General features: G+C 34.6%; 1 protein-coding gene across 1 annotated transcript in view; it reads right to left on the bottom strand.

Annotated features, from left to right (window-relative positions):
* The window catches only part of LOC149796061 (uncharacterized), a 98,672-nt gene that overhangs the window by 37,752 nt on the left and 37,477 nt on the right, over positions 1-23,443 (bottom strand). The window contains exons 3-4 of the mRNA XM_089964169.1: positions 17,428-17,449; positions 10,313-10,479 (exon numbers count right to left, since the gene is read on the bottom strand). Coding sequence (XP_089820295.1) covers positions 10,313-10,479; positions 17,428-17,449 — 189 coding nt within the window. The remainder of the gene's footprint in view (positions 1-10,312; positions 10,480-17,427; positions 17,450-23,443) is intronic.

Genomic DNA, 23,443 nt, shown 5'->3' with positions numbered 1-23,443 from the left:
ATTTTGCATATAGGTGATATAGATTGCATTCGTTATTTGCTGGGCCTTTACACTTAGCGATCATGTTGTCATAATTTCTTTTCAACTAACTATCTCTCTTACAGGTACAACACAAGTTTTGAGTCACGCATGTTTTTTCATCTTCTTTTTTAAACACCTTTGTTTTTATCTTCATCCTTTATATACTAGAGTGGCAATTTACGTCACAACAATTACCAAGTAGACTCTACACCACTGAAACATTTTCATTGCTTTCATTTTGCTGTCAGGTATAAAATAAATCTAATGGGATATGTTTATCTACTGGGATTGTTCGCGGCATTTGGTGTTCAATATCTTTATTCCCATGTGCCTGCGTTCTTTCAAAATATCAATAATAATAATTCCTTTATAATATTGACGCTAACGTAAAAATTTGTAACATATTTTGGTGATTAGGTGTCATCTTGATCTTGTTGGCATAAAAACTGTTTTTAAACTTATGCTATTAATTATGTTCCATTCATCGACTTTTTCTTTCTGCCTATGTAAAACCTTAAATAAAGCAAACATATTTTATTCCTTTACTTTATTTTTGCCACTATTTTATCAACTTTGTAACTCACATTCTGTTAGTATCAGTTTGTTACCATATCATTTTTCTCTTTAATGCAATTTCACATTTCACTTAATATTTATAACACATCCCTTATCAAGACCGTCATAAATATCCATATATGTATACATACATACATACATATATATATATATATATATATATATATATATATATATATATATATATATATATATATATATATATATATATATATATTCTCAAAACACAGCATAGTTCATTGACAGATTGTTATATTTATAATATCTTAAATAATCTGATGCACGCAACCCTTCTTGCTTTGCCCGTGCACTTGACTCAGTGTATATTTGTATATATATATATATATATATATATATATATATATATATATATATATATATATATATATATATATATATATATCACCCATACGACAGAAAAAGTTAGCTGTTTTGCTAATCTTTCTTTTCTTATCCCATTTGTATTGTCTCAGACAGGTGGTATCGGTCAAGGTATCCACGCGCTCATAAATTCATTTTGAAAAAAGAAACCCTTGCTGTCATCTGTTGTGCCGGACGAAGTTGTTCTAAAATCAAACAACAGCAACACCAAATACATAACACAAAAAAGCAGAGTAACTTAAGGTCCCGCCATCTTGGAGAACACACAATACAAATCATTTTGAGAGAGACAGACACATACACACACACGATCTCGATCGATTTAATCTAAACTCTCTCTCAAGAGGGGGTCCGAGTGGTCTAAAGCGCTCTCCGTTACGGATCAGTGCCATCTCACCTCTTTCTGCGTGGTTTCGAGTCTATGATTCGGCCAATGTGGGTATGTGAGAAAGCTTGCCAGTAGCTTCTAGTGGGTCGGTGGTTTTTCCCGGGTTCTTCATTCGCCATTAATACTGGCCGCCATGCAGAGCCTATCGTGTGCTGAAAAATGGCGTTAAACCCCACAACAACAACAAAAACTCTCTCCATAAAGGCAGCAAAAACTTGAAATGTGTTTTGTCAGACCTGCATTCTCCAAAAATTGTCAACCCTCCCCCCCCCCCCGATATAGCCCAGTTAAATCAAACACTAAACAAATGAAAATTTCTGCACTTACCAGACCGAGTAGTTCATTCATCAGTCCACACAATATTCCATAAGATTTGTAACGTATCATTGCACCAGTAATAGCAGTTATGCCATATTTTCACGAAAGAAAATATTATTTTCCAATAATATAATGAATATGATAGCTCCGTCCTGACACGCTTAAAACTAACTGTCCGGCAGTCTGTACCCAGTAATGTATCGCACCGTTGCCTACCATAGAACTTACTTTAAATCAGAGTTGATGAAAGTTATACGATTGAAAGATTTTAATTATTATTTCATACGACATCCACCAATTAAATGTGATAGTACATTTATAATATCAAATTGTTTCTCCCCCTTCGGGTCCGGGGCTGTAGAATTGGCCCGACGTGCCTCGCTACGTGTCGCAAAAGGCGACTAAGTAGAGGCAACCTGTTTGCCGTGGGTTGCGTCCCGTGTCGGGGGAGGAAAGGATCCTGGTAGTTGAGCAGAGGCTTTACGAAGCAATACACTACTTTGGCCTCTACTTCTCTTAGATGGGTGGTCGGGATGGGCCCCGTCCCTACAAATCGGCTGGTCACTCCCAGCCCTAGGAAGTCTTTATTTACTCTCTCGCCTTCTTTATCTTTCTCCTTGTATCTCTCTTGATACCACCGTTGCCCCTATAGTCTATTCTTTTATCTTTCCCTTTCCCAAGTCTTAGAAGACTTCCTAGAAGGCGGTGGCTTAACGGGTTAATCGGGAGGTAGTTTTACTGACCCTAGAAACTGGCGACTGTAGGGTCAATCAAAGGTAATTTTATCAACTGAGTATGGCATATGTTTATCCCTGGAACTTGAAAAGTGTCCCATTGCTGTGCTCCATGGAGGGCGTAGAGCACGGGTCCTGGATTCTAATGAAGCCGTCATGGATAATTCCAAAAAAGCCCAAAATAAACGTACCAAAACTGGATCAGAGTCGGATGATGAACCATGTAGTGTGGAATCCTTTCCTCTCTTCATGGTCATCCAATCAAAAGAAGAATCGAAACCACTTGCTGCTCTATCGCCATTTATAGTCGAAATAACTATAGTTGGATTAGTCGGCACGCCAAAAAGGGTCAAAAAACTAAAATCAGGGGCCTACTTGTAGAGTGTGAGCGCAAAGCACATACTGAAAATATCCAAAAAAATAAAACCTTTCACGATATTCCAGTAACCTGTTTCGCCCACTCTACACTTAACACATCAAAAGGCGTAATTCGTTGCCGTGACCTAGCTGGAGTCAGCGACAAAGAAATCGTCGAGGAGATGAAAAATGAAGGTGTCACTGCAGTCCGCAGAATTCGTATCAAACGAAACAACAATATGCATGACACCAACACTATTATACTCACCTTCAACAAGCCAACAGTACCTAAAGTGGTCAGGGTTGGATACCTACAAGTTAAGGTTGAAATATACATACTAAATCCCCTCTGATGTTACAAATGTCAAAAATGCAGCCATCATGAAGATAGATGCTCTATAAGCCAGATATGAGCCGATGCGGCGACCCCTCCCATCGGGAATCATAGTGCAAAGCCACTCCGTATTACATCAACTGTGGCAAGGAACACCATGCTAATTCAAAGGAATGCGACACATGGAAACAGGAGAAGGAAATCCAGAGGGTTAAATACACGTTCAACATCCCCTATCCAGAGGCCAGGAAGCTTGTACACGCTAGAACATCACTCCCCGGTCCATCCTTCTCAACTGTAGTGAAGAGCAACCAAAAAGCAACGAAAGACGCCCAAACCCAAACAAACCCACCTGAATCCCCTTACGATTCGAACATTCAACAATACTCCACCACCAAGATCACCAAACAGTAAAAGATAGTAGCAAACAAATAGGCAGCAAAATGGGTCTGATTACCACATAAAGCTGCACAATAGGTTTGGAGACTTTGAGGATATGGATGCAGAAGAAACTGCTCCATGTCCTCAAGTTGGCTCCAGACCTAACAACTAAAAATACACCCCCGTACTTCCTCCAGATAAACAACCAAATAGATTGCCGACGGGAAAGGTCTAACCTAGCTCCAGAATCTTCAATATAAACTTGTAATGAAGAAAACCATCATACAATGGAACTGTAGAGGCCTTAAAGCCAACTGCCATGATATGCTTATGCTTTTAAACGAACATGATCCTGCTGTACCATGTCTTCAGGAAACATTTTTGAAAGATACGGATAACATCACACTTAAAAACTACTCCCTGTTTAACAACTACTCAAAGTGTTATTGTGAACAACAGAGCCTCTCATAGCGTCATCCCTTTGGACACAAATTTACAAGCCGTTGCTGTAGGCGTCACTCTAAATCAAGTGATTACCTTTTGTTCTATTTACATACCACGAAACACCAACCTAGTACCAAACGAATTTGACAATCTTGTTCAACAACTCTCCGCACCCTTTGTTTTATTCGGGGATTTTAATGCCCATAACATTTTATGGGGATCAAATCACACAAGTGACAGAGGTCACAAAATATAAGACTTTATTTCTAGACATGAATTGTGTCTATATAACACCAAATCACCGACATATTTACACCCAGGAACGGGTGCATACACATGTATCGATTTGACAATTTGTTCCCCATCGCTGCTTTTGGAATATGAATGGAAGGTCGCTGATGACCTTCACAACAGTGATAACTTTCCAATCTCTCTTAACAACACCGACGTTACAATTGACGAAGCAAATCCACATTGGAATTTAATGAAGGTCGACTGAGCCAAATCTGAAACACTTTGTCCAATTAGACTTAACAGGGATACTGTTTTAAACGACAATAACCCTTTTCAATATTTCACTTCTGTTTTAATCGAGATTGCAGAAAAATCTATTCCCAAGTCCTCTCCAAACAGAAAAAATCCCTCAAAACCGCGGTTCACAAAAGAATGCAAAGAGGCCATTAGACAACGAAGAGAAGCACTGAAAAATTTTAATAATCGTCCAACGCCCGAAAATTTAACTAAGAATTTCAATTCCAAACATGACATAGTTAATATACTTGCTGATAGCTTCTCAAAAAATTCCTCATCCTGTAATTATTCAGAAGCCTTCAGAAGATTAAAACCTCAAAAAGAAAAGACACGGCTGAAATTCACATCGATTATCTCTGAAAGTTATAATCAACCGTTTACATTGTTTGAGCTGATGGAATCTCTGAATAAGGCCCACGATACAGCCCTTCTGGAAATTTTCAATGATTTATGGTTTACAGGTAATGTACCAAACATTTGGAAATAATACCAGTTCCCAAACCCGGTAAAGATAGCGCAGATCCTAACGGCTATCGACCAATTGCACTCACAAGCTGTGTGTGCAAAACAATGGAACGAATGATCAATTCTTGGCTTGTATGGTACTTGAAAACTAACAATTTAATATCTCCTTTCCAAAGTGGCTTTAGATATGGCCGGAGCACCAACGATTGTCTGGTTAGACTGTAAACATTCATTCGCGATGCATTTATCAAGAAAGAACACTTTGTAGGGGTTTTCTTTGATTTAGAAAAGGCCTATGACACGACATGGAAGTACGGGATACTAAATGACCTGCACGATCTAGGTCTAAAAGGCCGTCTGCCCTCTTTCATATCCAACTTCCTCACAGACAAAGAATTCAAGGTACGAGTGGGCTCTACTCTCTCAGATCTGCACGAGCAAGAGATGGGTGTGCACCAGATCAGTATTTTATCAGTGACACTTTTCAATATTACAATTAATAGCACCACCAAGTGTTTGACTCCTGGTGTGGATTGCTCGTTATACGTTGATGATTTTCTCATATGTTATCGATCAAAGCACATGCATACAACTGAAAGACAACTACAGCAAAATATAAACAAGATACAAAATTGGGCAAGTACGAACGGCTTCAAATTCACGAAATCAAAAACGGTATGCTTGCATTTCTGTCAAATACGAAGACACCACGATGAACCTAAACTCACGCTGGACGGAACACCTATTACAGTTGTTGAGGAAACAATATTTTTAGGTATAATCTTTGACAGAAAACTGACTTTTATGCCTCACCGAAGGAACTTGAAAGCTACATGCTTAAAAACACTTAACCTACTTAAGTAGTAGCGCACACTGACTAGGGTGCTGATAGAAAAGTCATCCTGAATTTATATAGAACGTTTATTCGCTCCAAACTGGACTATGGTTGCGTTGTGTATGGTTCAGCCAGAAAATCGTATCTTAAAATGCTTGATCCAATTCATCATCGGGGAATAAGACTGGCTCTGGGAGCATGTTAAATATGCCCGTGTGAAAGACTGCTAGCTGAAGCGAACGAACCACCGTTATCGCATCGTAGAGAGGAGGTAGTCATTGCAAGAATCCGAATTGGTCATACTTGTATTACCCACTCCCACATACTAAAAGGTGAAGACCCACCAGAGTGCGTTTCTTGCAATGAACCATTCACTGTCAAGCACTTTATGAGAGAGTGTTTTGACCTGCTACCTACGCGCGATCAGTATTACAATGTGCATGATATGAAGGAACTGTTTGATACTATCAACATGTCTGTTATTATAGAGTACCTGAAAGCAGTGAATATTTACTCTAAGCTCTAAGTTTTATGCTATCACCTTGTGCAGTTTTATGCAACATATGTACCGTCCCTTTTTAATACCTTTTCATTATTTTTCATTAACATACAACATTTACATCCCCGTTGATCGGGAAGCTTTATTTTGCACCGTTACCATCTTACTGTTTTAATTTCAACTATTTGTTTTTTATATCGCTGGTCGATATGAGACTTTTTTTTAAAATAAATTTACATATCACATTTTGTTTGGCGCTAAATAGCCTTACAGTGCTGATGCGCCGTTAAAATTAAATCAATCAATCAACCAATCCTCATTTTGTCAAGTGCATTATGTCTCTGTGAAGAAGAAGTAGCAATATTTCTCCTGTTTTAAAAAGGAATGAATAATAATTATAAACGTATTTTACATTTAATTTTATAGGGCTCTATCATGGGGGTCAATATCAATACTTCCGCTTGATATTAGAGCAGTGATCATCAAATTGTTATCTGCTGAAATCATCCTAATGAGTTATTTATATTGAGAAGGGAATGCACTTTAATCAGTTTTGTGATCGGCATCACTTGTTCCGACATGTATGATTATTTTGTTAAAGTTAACTAGATTCATTTTTGATGACATTATTTTAACAACAGTATAGTTGTTCCCGCTACAGTTGGTACATATACAGAAGGCTTTAAGTCGGAAACATTAATAAGCATATAAATGGAACGACCAATGCAATAATTTTATGCAGTGAGAGTGGTAGTTTGTGACACTATTGGTGTTGATCAAATCCATTTTCAATTTCCTTTTCCATATGGTTTTATAATTGAAATTTATTCATCCAACGACTAGTGCTCATCTAATGTTCAAATGTGTTATCTTAATACAAAAGGATACATCTATTTAACCATGATCCGATTAACTCTCGTCAGCCTGAATGGTGAGCTAAACGTAGGTGATACGTTGGTATATATTAACTGCGCTGAATTATTTCTGCAAACGATTTGATCGAGCTATAACTCAATGCATAATCAGTAAGGGAGTCATACCCTTATGTTAATGGAAAATGATATTGAAAATACGTTTTCATAATGTTATTATCAATTTTTATTTTATTAGATTAGGTTAACAAAATATACGAGATATTAAGTAATGGAAATATGTTATTTACATCGGCAGGAATAGTGCAAGTCTGTACAATTAATGGGTTCTGTTTCATTTGATGTTTTAAACATTGATTTTTAATGGTTCATTCTAATATCCGAAAGTATTGACATGCGCGTCTTGGAGAACCCTATAACAATTTTATACTAAACTGATATTGCACAATATGCATTTAATTACATCAGAGAACATTTCGAAATTCCACAGATACCGAATAGATGAGATTTTACTGCCTGGTATATCCTCAATATATGCGGTGTTTGTATCAACATTTGAACAGGAGAATGCAAATGATGTGGCAAATATTATATCCTTCCATCCAGCAAAATCTCTGGTCACCACAGAAGAAACCAACAACTTATTAATTCTTTTTGTCCAATTTTTCATATAGCAATCATGCATATCATAATTAAATATGAATTCGAATGAGCGGATCAGAGTCATTAAATCGAAGAAAATTTCCATTCGCATGACAATTAATTTGTTTCATTTACACTTGGGAGGCAATTTATATAATAAGGGATACATAGAACACGAATATTTTCTCATACTTCAACAGTGTATCTGTGAATTTTATAACGTAATGTATTATTACTTTTAGACTTATCTTTTAAAGCACATCATTTGCAAGATATTTAGGGTTAAATTTTGTGTATATATATATATATATATATATATATATATATATGTGTGTGTGTGTGTGTGTGTATATATATAGGTATATAGATATACATACATACATATATATATATATATATATATATATATAAGTAGATAGATAGATAGATATACATACATACATACACACACATATATATATATATATATATATATATATATATATATATATATATATATATATATATATATATATATATATATATACACATACTTTTGTCCATAATTGCGTGTAGAAGTTGGGCTACTTGACTACTGTCTTGTTATTTTGTACACATAGCACAGCTAATGTTTATCTATAATTTTGTATCATAGTTTAAAATCATTATTACTTTAAGTAAACATGTTTGCTTGGATCTGAGTTTAGGACATCAGTTTTTCACTCGAAAATAATTACTGACCTTATTTTTAACATAGAACGTTCTGGAAATGAATTTAATGGGAAAATAACCCTCATACTGGTGTGTTATTGTGTCTTAGCATAGAAAGCAGAAGACAGAATATCTTTATCCCAACAGTCTTTATGGGATCATTTTAATTTGTATTTCGTTGGAATAACAAAGTGCTCATTACTACTTTTCGATCTAAATCACTATTTTGGTATTATTATGAATTCGTTCAAGGACATTTTGGATAACATCGCCACATCCCAGGCTACCTGTACATAAGTACACTGAAGACTGGAATTCATTCGGAACATCAGAGAAATCCATTCTGAATGATCTAATGTTTGGAACTGTGATTGACCTTTTAGAATTATTTGCGACTTAATTCGCAATACTATAAGTTTTTGAAATGTTCACTTCGTATTCGTGGGAAAGAAATTATGTGTTGAATATTACAAAAATTGTTGGTTTCGCTTTTTTTCTGTTTAAAACCAAAGAGACGTAACATAAATATAAACGTCAATTCAGCGTAGATGGCATTGAGGCAGTATATCCTCATTTATTTCGTCCCCATCTGGCCTGTATTTCCATGAGTATGAAATTCTTAATGAACCAAAACTTGTCAAAATATATTTGGTATGGAGTTTATTATAGAATTATGCAGAGAAAAGGACAAAGCAGATTCCAACTTGGTATAATCAACTTTTGTGCTAGACAGTTCTTCTAAATATCTCGAACAATATATGTTGTTTGGGCAACATAATTCACGGCTAGATGGAGGATGGAGCAATACAGATCCAGCATGGTACATTTCAATAAAGAAAATTAAATGATATATACTTGTGAAGGATATTCAGACTGACTGGTTACACAAATACGAGAAGTAAATTGTTCTTTCAATTTTTATCAATGATGTTTGGAATGGAGCGCTTATTAAATGTATAAATACCAGCAAGGAAAATATGGCCAGATGATTTGCGTGTCCTGCACGTCATTATATTTGCTTTTTACATACGTAAGGACCAAAAAGTACAAAGATAGATGTTTATCATACTGTTATATTTCATTGACCTTTCTGTGAAATAGTCATAATATGCCCAGTTCAGTCAATAAATAGGTATTGAAAGCACGTCATAAGACAGAAAAAAAAATCGCTCACGTATACCATTCTAAGTGTAAACAAAACGCTATCCCTTTAAGTCTTTGGTTCAGGTCTTAATAATTATTCCAATGAAATATCAAACAGATATGTCTTAATGGTCTAGCAACAATATGCACTGACACACTCGTTAAGCACGTAAACAATGTTGTCAATATAAAAACTAATTTTGGCGAATATTGCATTTTGGAGCAAATAAGTGAATAAATAAAACAGGCATGTCAGACTATTTTGGGATGTACATTAATGTGTTTATAAAAATAACGATCATGTGAACCCAAAATACTGACTTACACGAGGAGCAAGTATTTCGACACCTCACTAATACTTTGGGCATTAAATTTGTATTTAAAAGATTCTTACGGACATATCTAGTTTGTATTTTCACAATTCTTTGTCTTGTTTCTCTATCATTTTTTTTTTGCACTGTCCATATTTATAACGTCTATCTATCGCGCACTTCCCAAGCATATTTATATGGACCTATTGCGGACGAGGAAGGGTGTTCTTGGGTGAATAAATTTGACGAGAAACAAATTTGATTTAATATATAATATACATAAGTCTTTAATTCACTTCTATCTTGTAAGACGTTATCGTTTTTGTCAGCATATATGATAGGAACATATGTCGGTATAAAAAAAAAAAACAGTTGGCTGTACAGACTTACCGCTTGACAACCTGTAATTTCGTATGTTCCTTGCTTATCAACGCGTAGATCAGTGACATTGCATAGCGTCCCATCACCTTGCAAAGTAGTTCCCACAGCGTAGAGCGACTTGTACGGCGTATTGTGATCAAGATAAACAGTAATTTTCCCATCCCCATTGTCACAAGCTGAAAATTGAGGTATGTTCTTTAATGACCAAAACCATAATACATTAAATGAAGGCAGGGACATTAACCTTAAGGTTGGACAGCGCAAACGTTTTTCAAACAAACAAGCTAGTTCTTCTATATTTTATCCAGCCAGACATCAACGAAAATTAAAGGAGAAACTTTATTTTAACAAACCAGCAATGGATCAGAACAAGACCAATATCTGTATTCATATGGTAAAATACTGGAAGTCCCCACAGAGTTGAAACGATGTGTGAATTCCAAATATTTCCTTATTTTCTTCAGATCTCTAACGATCATCGCATGTCTAGAAAAGTAATGTAAGCAGTAGACAAAGAGATGGAACAAAACGAATTAATATATTATCTTTTCTCCCAAAATTCTTCTTTCTCTCTGAAGATGACAGAGATTACTCCTGCACTGAAAAAGGTTATAGTTCTTCTTAAAATTACGTCAGTGCAATGTGTATGGCAATCTATATCACCCTTGTTTGTGTGCATGAGAGAGATTGCTTTAACCGGGGGCAGAAATGGGGAGGGGGATACAAGAGGAAGTTGTTTATATATATATATATATATATATATATATATATATATATATATATATATATATATATATGATTCTCTTTCTCTGAGTAATAGGTATTATGATCCCGTCACGGAATTGTATAAATCTATCTTTTTATTTGTATTAATTACATGTAATCGGGTTTCGTTTTTTGTGTATAGCGTTACTGTTAATTGGAGAAGAACCAGGGCTTACGGACCAACGGGTTTGAGAGCACAAAAGATTATATGGATCTTGAGGCAAACAAGGAGGGGCGGACCATTGGTGGTGGCTCCTCAACCTCCCGACATAGCGTTACAACTGAGAAGATATTTCGCATTTCATTATTTGAATGAAAAGCTCATGCATTTCACTATTTAAGTGAAAAGCAAAATTTTACTATTTTAGTAAAGCATATCAAACTGAATTAAACCATATCATTTATTATTAGTTGTGTGAAAATTGTCGACGGTTAAATTAATCATTTGTGAGTCACTTTAAATCATAAATCTCTGAACTATTTAAAGTTTTCTTGCGTATCAATTCACATTTCATTTACATCGCATTACATTATCAAGTTCGTGCATAGTATGTTGATTGTCCAACATTTGGATCTTGTATGTGCACGAATCGAACATATTACCATACAACTTTGTTGGCGGCATAAAATACTTTACCCGTTTTACGACAACTTTAGCTAATTTTTCTTCTTACATTTTTTTTACTTTTTATCGTTTGTTTTTATAGTTACCCGTCACTCAAACATGTAGGAGCAAGGAAATGAACGTATTATTTTTCTAACCGGTTCAGATCCAGATTTTATCTTATTTAATAACAACTGTTAGTATAATCGAAAAAGATTTTAAAACAATTTTAGTTATAACTTGGTTACATTAGACCATCATGTTGGTGAAATTATTTTGTCTCTAATTAAACAAACCCAACTATAATTGTCAGAGCTTTTACATAAATAAAGATTATACAATAATATTATCATGCCTGGAACTTCAGCATGGTTAAAGATTCGAAATTTGATTCATATAATTATCAGAACTTAAATAAAGCTCATGCCAGGATGTTATTATCATGTATGAAAAAAGAACTTTGGTCTCTTTGATCATTTTAACGAATTAGCCAAGATTTAAGGAATGTACACACATGAGATGAACACTTTCTCTCAAGCACCTTTGAAATCTTTTTGCATGTATGTGTCCCATAAACCAAAGGTGGAAACAGTGACAATTGAAGCAATTTACGCGTCTAAATTCAAGATAATGATGATAAATTTATAGGAAGATGAATAATACATTGATCAAGCCATGCCTTTCAAATATAATATAATTGTTTTATGCACGAATTGACTAAGATGGAAGTATGGATAGCGTGGTAAATTCAGATGAGAGACTTACTATATCAGATTCTGTGTAGTTTGATACTCTTTCGATTAAATTGTATTGGGTAAAGATAAGTAAATAAAAAATGAAGAAAACGTTTCATATGCTTTATATGACACAGAACTTTATTCTAAGACAACAAAATATACGTTTTAAACAATTTATTCTTTAGAGAATAGTTCCACAAAACCTAGCAATATAGAAATAAAAGAGGCTGAAAGAAAGATAGGCCTCCAAAGTTAAATGAGTTGTAGAGAGAAACCTATAAGATATTTTCCTCTCGATAAACGAGGAACGATGTGAATGCAACAGTTGTAATAGTCATTAAATATGCAGTTTAACATATTAGAAGACAGTTGGATTTTCTATGGGGAGTTACTGAGCAATTTCTTCATGCAGTAACGAAATGTGATAGGAAGCAGAATTATAGATTGTTTGAAACACTTTAGACTTACCAGGCCTTGTCCAAGAACAATCTTTGAGATTATGGGCAATGCTACTCAAAACAATATATTAGTTTGGTTTAAATGTGTGTAAAATTACTATAGTGAAAGATTAAATGGTAGCACATGATACTATTTGAAATAGTTCGACCGAAATAGTTGAAACATAAAACATGATTTTATTGAGAAAGACATAATGCTTTCCTTATTTATGATGTTACTATTATTAAATTAGAGTCCATCTTCTTTGCTTAAATTATTTTCAATCTAGCATGAAGATCTGTTGCTAAAAGAATTAAGACCATTTTGAGTGTTATACGACAGGTTATTGAACTTTCAAATATACCAGAGGACATTCAGCACAGACTCCCTAGCTTTTGGGGTCATTTTATTGTGTTATATGAATAAGCCAATAAAATAAATATTAACGTTTAATTGAACATTTTGCACGTCGTTAAATTAAGGAAAAGAACGGTCAACACCACGCATTAATATACTGCTATGAACGCGAGCGTTTACATGGTATATTCTCATGCAACACTGAATGAAACTATGTTTGTTAAAGGGGATGGAATGTCATGTAGCCAAAGAAATTAAACGGAATATTAATATTAAGAAAGAATTCCACAGTTCATCAGTGAAAATTCAAGATACCACTCCACACAGTTGAGCTTTTAAACATTCAGTCTAAGGCGACGGAATTACTGGAATTGTATCAATCTTGTTATCATGGTGGAGGGTTAATTTGAAGTGCAGTTTGCGTCACGATTATTGGGAGGGTGTGGTCCATTGGTTTTGGGTAATATCTCCTAAGAGGATAAAGATTCATGTTGGAGTAGCTTGTTTTGTAAGAGGATTATATATTGCAAAAATACTAAGATTGTTATAACGCATATGACAGAGAACATTGCCTACCAAGTATATTAATATTATACATTTTGAAACAAAGCATTTAAAATTATTTAATGTATAGTTATTACTAAATACAAACTGACTTAATATTAAAATCTCTTAATGTTGCCAAATGATGCAGACAAGGTGATTCACCGTATCTTGTGCGCAGGAAATATTCAATTTGAATCTGGATTATTTAATTTAAATATATTTTTTTGTGTCTTTATTTTCATTTTGTTGGGGTGAGGGTTGAGTGGATGTGGGGTAAAATAGCATATAAAACTTCAAAATTAAAATAGTCTATATTGACGTATTCATAAATATTTGCCAATCAGTTGAGAAAAAAAATTGATACACATCGATGCTCCTTGCCAACAGTCTTTCTGAAACAATACTGTATTTGTTTCGAGAATGTATTGTTAAAAGCAAGTTATGACATCTCCAAATATACTAAACACATACGTCTAACAGTGTCAAACGGATTTTTTTAGGCGATATAGACCATATATATATATGAAAACATTTTCACTGCAATTATCATCTTACAACGTGCAGTATAAACACGTTAACTGAAAAGGATATGCATAGATTCAATGGGTTGAACAAGTTTCCAATAAACCAAGATACAGTGGAGAATAAAGCTCCAAGTAAATCAGACCAAATATTAACATTTTACGCTGATTATGGAAGAATGGGAAATATTAGTCCAGTTTAAATAAAGAAAACTGTTTTCCTTTCTTCACCCGCAAGGTGTAAACTGGCTTTATAGATGATAAGTCGTAGTTCTATTTTGATCATACGATATTTTTTATTATTTGCAAATTCTTCTCTGTCGCTGTCTGTCTGTCTGTCTTTCTCTCTCTCTCTTTCTCTGATATGCATAATATTCTGATATGCATAATATAAGACAATGTTTGGTTAGAAAGGCCCATAATCTGAGTCTGGCAATGGAGGGATGGAGATATCCATAGCTTATTGAAAGTATCACATACACGATAAAACTACCTAACACGTTTGCATATTTAATTATACACGTGCTTTAATGCTTTCTAAAGCCCACTTGAGACACTTCTAAAATGCTATTACTTTAGACCCAGGAACACAAAGTTTTATTGTAGCTTTAATTAGTTAAAACAATGTCTTTTTTGAAGAAATTCCATATATTTGATGTGTTAATAAATGCCATAGCTCTTGTAAATCCAAAATTAAGCACGTATTACCACTCATTTCAAAATTCACCGGTGCCAAAATATTATTGAAACGTGGATTCAGAACTGTCCTTGAGGTGCGACGGTCCATTTGTAGCAAATAATATAGATTTTAACTGGGCTCGGTTTCTTTTTCTTATTCTTTAAAGATCTAATACTATTTTCTATTTTCTTTGTCTGTGCTAAGAACGTTCCGTATTCATATTGATTAATATTTGGATACAATTGTCTGTCTTCTTCGTGTTATTTATTATTAATGAAACTGCAATAATGACGGGAAATGAGCATTACATTGCTTAATTTTCAGTTCCGATTTTGTACGTATACATTATTTCGTTCTCTTTTATCCTTTTCGACTTGCCGAAACTTCGTTGCATCAGCTCTTACTTTTACTAGCTTTTCTGATAATGAGACTCATGCAATGAGCTTGACTTCAGAAACTCATTATCAATAAATCATCTGGTCTTTTCAGCACATGTACGTATTAGCTGAAACAATGCAACCAGTTTTATTGATTCCTTTTTTAAGCATGTGTAGAAAACCCTAGATGGTTAAGAGTCCATTGAATTTTAAAGCATTCCATTGAATTCACGATTGGACAATACAGGGATGTGTTATTTGTTACGTTGTATTCTCACTTTTGACAATGATTTAGTTTAAACGCTACGTGACAGGCTAATATTTAGCAATACAGATATTTTTGCACATTCATCTTTGTGATAAGTTTAAATTAGCTGAAACCTGGCAATATAATCTAACATTGGAACGCTATTAACTTTTGTGTAATAAAACTGGGATGGAAAGTAATTCGCAGACAAAATATATTGAATAAGTGTCTTTTAATAATTTATGGATTTGATTTTACCTCAAATTCATTTTTATAAAATGTCGACTCCTCAACCCTTAAAAGCAGTTTGAATACTTTTCATGTATTAAACTATTTAGACGATTTATATTTAACTATTTTATGAAGCTTTTGTGAAACAATGTATTAGTATGGATCTGCTATTTAGGGCAGTGGACATGCGAAAGAAAAAGAAGCAGTTTAGCACGAATTTGCGAAAGATTTATGAATGCGCCTTTAACAATAAAGAGTTATCAACTCTTGCTGGGCTAAAAGGTAACTATTTATTTTTTGACATGTTTAAATGAGTTGGAGCAAATTTCTAAATACTTGTTCTACATATATATTCCTGATCATGATGGTAAATGTATATGGGCAAGTCAAATGAGAATATTAATATTCTCAAATAAAGTATTTTATTGTACGGATACACCAAGTTAAAGGTGATGTAAATAAGTTTCTGACGACAGAGTGTCTCAATCTGCTATAACAGTCAGTATAAATAGTAATCGGAAATACCAATTTTTTCCGTTAAGTTTACCGAATTATGTTAATTTACCTCACTAACATGTGGGTGTTCCAGACCCAATTAAATGATTGGCAGATATTCAGTAAGTTATGCATGACACGAAATTTGAAATTCAATGAAAACATATCTTTTCCAACGCATCTGCATGCCATATACTGGATTAAACGACACTGACTTCGTCCATTTTATTGTATCAACCTTTAAGCAGAAAATTCATGGAGTTAGATATCGAATAAAAAAGTGCTTTCTCATTTTTCAAGATTTGTATATTGTGCCTTTGAATTAAGAGATCGGCTGTTTATTAAATTTCACTATTATATACATGAGGTGCTTGATTGTTATTTATGTTTAATTCGTATTGTTCGAGCCCTTTCTATTACCATTGAACAGTCCAAAATAAATATTGTTCCTCACGATTAATATCTAAGTACAACATAAAAGACGTTGACAGACTTACAACATGAATACAGTAAGTGAGAATGAATCCAAACATAGGAATGAATCTGATTGCTGTATTCTCTCCTTACATAGACCGTCTACTGCGACTGTTTTTCGCAACAGACAACACTACTCAATTTGCGAAGTTTTTCGCCATTCACTTGCCCCAGCCCAACCAATGAGAATTAATTGAATATTTCTAGAAACTTCGAAATTCCATCCGCCAATGAGAAATTAAGCCTATGGCGCCATTAAAACGTATGATTAAGATCATTATAAATGCTTGTCAATACATACGTAAGCATCTATTCATAGATTCTTTGTAATTTGCGTTCTTAATAAAGTCAGGTAGGATACACAAATTTACAATAAAATATAATCTAAACAATTTACAACCATGAATAAAAATTACGAAAATCACTTGCGCATAATTGGACCCACTCTACTTTTAAATGAGCCTAAAAGTAGAGTAACGGTGCAAGACATTAATAAATTTATTCCTATTTATTATTATTATTTCAATTAACTTTTAAGGTAGAATTTACGGGCATGAAATAATACGTTAAAGGTAAAAATATCTGTATAACTTGATAGTAGTAAGGCATATGTAAATATAGCTCATCACTAGTCAGTAAAACATTTTACTTACTGAATTCAATTAGCTTTGGTGTCTGCAAAAGAAAAATGTTGATGATCAATATGAGACATACAGAGGCAAAATAGAAGTAACACAAACTTTAGGACACCTATTTCGAATAAGACAGATAAAAAAGAACTTGCACAGAGAATGTTTTATGATGATAAGAGCTTCCATCCGATTTATATATGTTACGTAATGCGATTACACATTACAAGTTCATATGACAAGTACTGTCTTCAGAAGTATTTCATACAAAAGCACAGCTTGTGCTAAAACACTATGGTGTTTAAACTTCCACACGTACACTTGTTTAGGAAACGTGAAACTGTCAAAATATACTAAAAGAAAAATGGAAATATGTTCATAATTTTCATTCCTTGCTGAGAATTAAATTGTGATAATATGAGGCTTTGAAGAAGAAAGGCTGGGATTCTTAAAAGCGCTAAGATCTGCAGTACTAAAGATATAGTACTTTTAGGATCCAATATTTGAACGAAATAGATTTTATAAGTTCGACAAGGAACTGAATTCCGTGGACCTGTCGAAATACCATTATTTTAAAAGTATAGAGTGAACACAGTAGTTAAGGAGTTGCAAATTTGACATCGCACAGATTGTATTGTTCACGAAACTATAGGTGCAAACGAAAATACATACAAAACCCGCACAGTTAAACAACAAAACTGTAAACATGAAGAGGCAACGTCCTAGCTGGTTATAAAAAGCAATAACACAAGGAATTACCAGGTAATGTTAAACAAAATAAAGCTGATTGAAATTCAACAAACTGAAAACCCATACAATTTAAAAGACGTTAAGCTGATGAAAGAGATTTTAAACAAAGTTAATGGCGATGAAGATCCCAAAGATGTTAAGGTCATCTTTAGGACATTAAAACTTATTGATTGATTACAATTTGCAGCTTACCCTATTCTATACACGTTAGAAACATATTTCATGCTGCAACTAAATGCCAGAAGATAAAATGTGAATCACTAAAATAAACTCACAAACAAATTACTAAATGAAAATGAGATACCGTTTCAATAGCAGACTTAAGGACCAATCAAAAGAGTTTAGAAAGAAAAGTCAGATTAAGTATTCTGAACAAAGTTGCATGGCGTTTATTACACCATTTTTTTCTCTGGAATATTTTTATAGCAATTATGAAAACAGATAAAGTTTATCTAAAACTTGTAGTAAAATGCACTGATTACACAAAGATGGTATCTATTACTAATAATTTCAAACTTCGAGAAAATGAAAATCTATGCCAATTATTGCATACGAATAGTTAGCATGATTTCTTTTTTCGCTTATTTATCAATATGCATTGCTTCAACCTACTTCCAAAAAATATACCACCACCACCACCAACAACAACAACAACAACAATAGCAATAATAATAATAATAATAATAATAATAATAATAATCATACTTTGGTATGTTCAGAAGAGTGCATATTTTGTTTTGAGCAATTATTCATTTGGCTCTATATAAAAAAACTAAACTGTATATTTTAAAAAGTTTACTACCAGTATAAAATATTAAAACCAGTATACATAACATTGTGTAACACAATTTTTGTTCCTTGGTAGTAAGTACTTTTGTAATTCCTTATGCCTAAAATGTATAGAAGATGGCTTTTACTTCCCATAAAGTTCGCTTGTCGACCAGGACAGTGATATTTTTAATGTACCTATTTCCAATGAGAAAACGGGCGAAATTGTGTCATTTCGTTAACATAAAGTCAGAAAAAACACATGAATCAAAATTATTAACATGTATTTATAATAAAGTAATACAAAAATGATCACAAAAGATTTAGAAGTGAGTAGTTTTTTTACATTTACAATTATACTGTAAATCACTTTCACGAATCAGCCCCCAAATGTAGACTCCCATTATGTTCTCCTTATATTGATATTGGTAAGGGAATTCAAAGTCCAGTATATCCTGGTGTAAGCCCTCGCCCTGTTCCTTCGAGTGTGCTCCGATGTTCTCCTTGAATTTATCAAGATGAGCATTAAGGATATGGACTTTGAGGGACATCCGGCAGCCCATTTTGCCGTAGTTTTTCACCAGAGTCTCAACCAGCTCCACATAGTTTTCGGCCTTGGGATTGCACAGGAAGTCACCAACCAGTGAGACCAAGCTGTTCCAAGCCGCTTTCTCCTTGCTGGGGAATTCATTGCACTAAAGGATCTACTTTATATGTGGTCCGACGAGGACACCGGCTTTGACCTTTTCCTCCGACAGCTTAGGGAAGAAGTCTTGAAGGTACTTAAAGGCTGGCGACTCTTCATTTAGTGCTTTGACGAATTATTTCATTAGAACCAATTTTGATGTGCAGTTGTAGCATAACCACCTTCCGAGGGTCAAACAGTGACTATCACTTGACGTTGATCCTCCCCACAGAGAGCTCGGTCCGCTGTGGCCATTCCTGCCTGTGGTAGTGCGCCTTGGTGTCCCTGCTGTCCAAAAGGCAAAGATAGCAGGGAAACATGGTAAAACCTCCTTTGAGACCCATCAGGAATGCCACCTCTTTGAAGTTTCCCATGACCTCTCAGCCGTACTCATCATACTTCAAGACGTCCAGCAAGGTCTTGATGCTGCTGTAATCCTCTTTGAGGTGCACCGAGTGAGCCATGGCAAGAGACGGATACATGTTCCCATTATGGAACAGCACGACTTTGAGGCTCCTGGATGAGCTGTTAATGAAGAGACGTCACTCATTATGGTTACAGGTTATTTCAGTTGCCTCGAACAGACTGGTCACATTGTGGCAGAAGCAGAGTCCATCCTGACGAGTAAGAAACTGGAAAGAGCTTGGTGACGCTCCCTCTGATCTTGCACACTTTTATCCAACAAATTCCATTGATTGAGCCTATACGTTGAAAGCTCGACATTGGACATGATGAGACCAAGATCTCTGATCAAGTCGTCGATGTCTTGCTAGTTATGGTAGTATGGGTTTCTCTCCTCAACTCCACCTATGAAATTGTCATCTGGATCGACAATGTCTTCCTCGCTCTCTGACTTTTTGGTCTCTTCTAAATACGGCTGATTTTTTCTCCAGAGAAGTGGGTCTGGGGAGGTCCAGGCAGTGTGGCACCAGGGAAGGGTCCACCATGCAGACTTAGCAGTTGCTTGAGTGGTCAGTGAGTTTCCGATAAATTCTTAGGATAGCGAACTTCATGGCTCTCTTTTCTCCTCTGTACCATCCTACGCAAATACATTTATTTCACCCATGGCTAATGTGTAAGAGATTAGCGCAACATTTTTTGTATATGATATGTTTTTCAATAACATTGAAAGTTGTAAAACATTTTGAAAAAAAGTTTTTACAATTTTTAAATTTTTAACAAATTTTATAATATAAAATTCCGAGCAATAATTGTCCATGTTACCTCTCAGAGATTTGTTTGTTTGTTGCATTGCTCGCATGTGAAATAAAGTGCGCAGAGTTTTTCTTGATCCCCGACAGACATGCCGAAATATGCCTTGTAGGCCTAACACATCTTAGCAGATGCTTCCACGGAGTACCTTTTCTCTCTTGTCTTGATAAATTGGCCGCAGACATAGCAACATGTGTATGCTGGATGATTGCAAACTCTTGATGCCATCTCAGAAAAATGCAGATATGCATCCACTCAGGCAGCTGTGACTAAACTGAACTAGTGTGCTTAAGGTCCCTGTAATTAAATTACTATTTATAGTACTGGAAAATTCTGGAAAGTTCTAGAAGTTACACCAAGTTTACTCAGCACTGGATCTATCTGGAATGTTCTTGAAAGTAGGTAAATTTCAAAATATCACTGTCCTGGTCACAAAAGCAAAGTTTGTGAGAATAATAGCCATTTCATATACGTTTGATGCATAAACAACTAGGACATAACATTTAATACCCAGGAACAAAATATGAAAACATTGTTACACGGTGTAATCACTGCGAAACTATTACAAATACATCCGTTGCATGAAATGGTGAAAACACATCTATTACATGAAATGATGGATAAGAATACAGAAAAATATATAGGAAAAATGAAAGCATGCACGTAATTCAATCAACCAGAGCAACCTGCACATACTATTTCATTGGTAAAACATACTACATTGTAGGAATTGTCATTATTTAAATGACATTAAATACTTGACTGATTATGATAAGCGTTTAAACGTTTCCTAACTCTTCTTTATATTAGTATTGGGAGAAAAATGTCATGTATCAACAAACGTCCTTAAGGTGTGTTAGTAACATCCACTACTGGGGTAAACAAAATGACATACATGTGCCTGTTTAACTGATAGCTGAATATCATAATGGTTGAGTAATTATAAGAATTTGATATGTTAATATGACTCGGCTTTGAAAATATGTATCAAGAGCTATTGATCTTCTATAATGTCTTCTTACCATTGATATAGCATTTGAAAATATTAGTATTAAAAGATGTATAGGTATTCCCTACAATTTCGAGAATAGGATCACTTAGACACTGGCGGTGTGTTCAACTTTGCAAAGTGAACAACTCGTCTCATTTTCAGAGTAAATGCAGTGGATCAGAGCCTCTCATAGGGGTTTCACGTCCAAGAATACAAAGATGGAGGCAAGGATGAACCTGCCATTGCAACGACCCGGACACCATATCAGATAACCTCGTAAATACTCTTTGCATGCCTCTGATATTACAACTATACGCAAATCCTTGAACTACACTGGAACCCCCTTAACACAAATGTTGTCATGTTCTCGATTTACATGTCCATACTGAGCACAATGAAAAGGCAAAAGCATTCAATCATTTATTTTTGAACAGTCAGCAATAAAGCCCGAACGTAGACTTCAAATTCCGAAGCTCTTGATAACATTATTATAACTGATGGCGATATGTTTACAGTCTTAGAAGTGCTAAATGCATCGAAAGCATGAGGCACTGATTTACTGCATCCTAAATTGCGGAAAAAATTGCACAATCAATTTAGTGCCAATCGTGTTGCATATTGTATACATGAGCAGACTTGCAGATCACTGGATAAAGGCAAACTGGTACCCTTAAATAAAAGAAGATTTTGACAGTGTTGGGCACACAGGGTAGCTAGTAAAACTAAGCGTTTATTGTTGTTCAAGGAAATCGATTATTATGGTTTAAAATTTGTTTATTGTCATGAAAACAAGCAATAACTATACATTCTAAAAGTTCATATGCTTGATGCTTGATGCATCACCGCGCAAGTCCCGGGATTCCTCTTGGGATCCCTATGAATTTTTAATTTTCGATGCTATTGCACAGACTATAGAATCATTTACTAGATTCTTTGCTAATGATACAGTGTTAAATATAATAATTGATAACTTGATCTTAGCTGTTGAAACCTAAACTCAGATATTGAAAATATAAATTAATTGTACCGATGATGGTTAGTAACATTTATTCCGGATAAGACTGAATCAATGTTAACATCACATAAACGGAACCATAACCACTACTGAATACTTACCCATGGCCGAAACAAACCTGCAACATGTTATCCTACAGAAACATGCGGCAGTATACTAGACAGTGATGCCACTTGTCGCATACATATACAAATATTGCTGATAAAACCTGAGAAAAAAATTATGTCGTTTGACACCCTAAGGATATCGATGGGAGAGTGTGTGGCTTCACTCAGTATAATTGACATTGATCGGTTACACATTGGTGTAGTTCGTAAAAATAATGTATACAACATGCTAATTATGGCATGCGTGTCTGTAATCACAAGAGATACCATTAACTAAGCGTATGAGCACTACTATGTCATCTTGTAAAAAAATCAATAATTCTTAATTAAATGAATACACTATCAACTCATTGATACCGATGATCTAGGTAGACTCTTTGATGAAATAACTAAACTCGATGATAGATATACGTTGATTTATACACTGCTAACTATATCCTAAATCGATGAGAAGTTTAACGAGCTATCCCGGTTAGGTAGTTGCGGATATTGTACGTTGTCAAAAGAAGTTA

This window comes from Sinohyriopsis cumingii, chromosome 7 (genome assembly GCF_028554795.1).
Source record: "Sinohyriopsis cumingii isolate HCF-2022 chromosome 7, ASM2855479v2, whole genome shotgun sequence".
Classification (NCBI taxonomy): domain Eukaryota; kingdom Metazoa; phylum Mollusca; class Bivalvia; order Unionida; family Unionidae; genus Sinohyriopsis; species Sinohyriopsis cumingii.
This window is presented reverse-complemented; position numbering and strand designations above follow the sequence as displayed.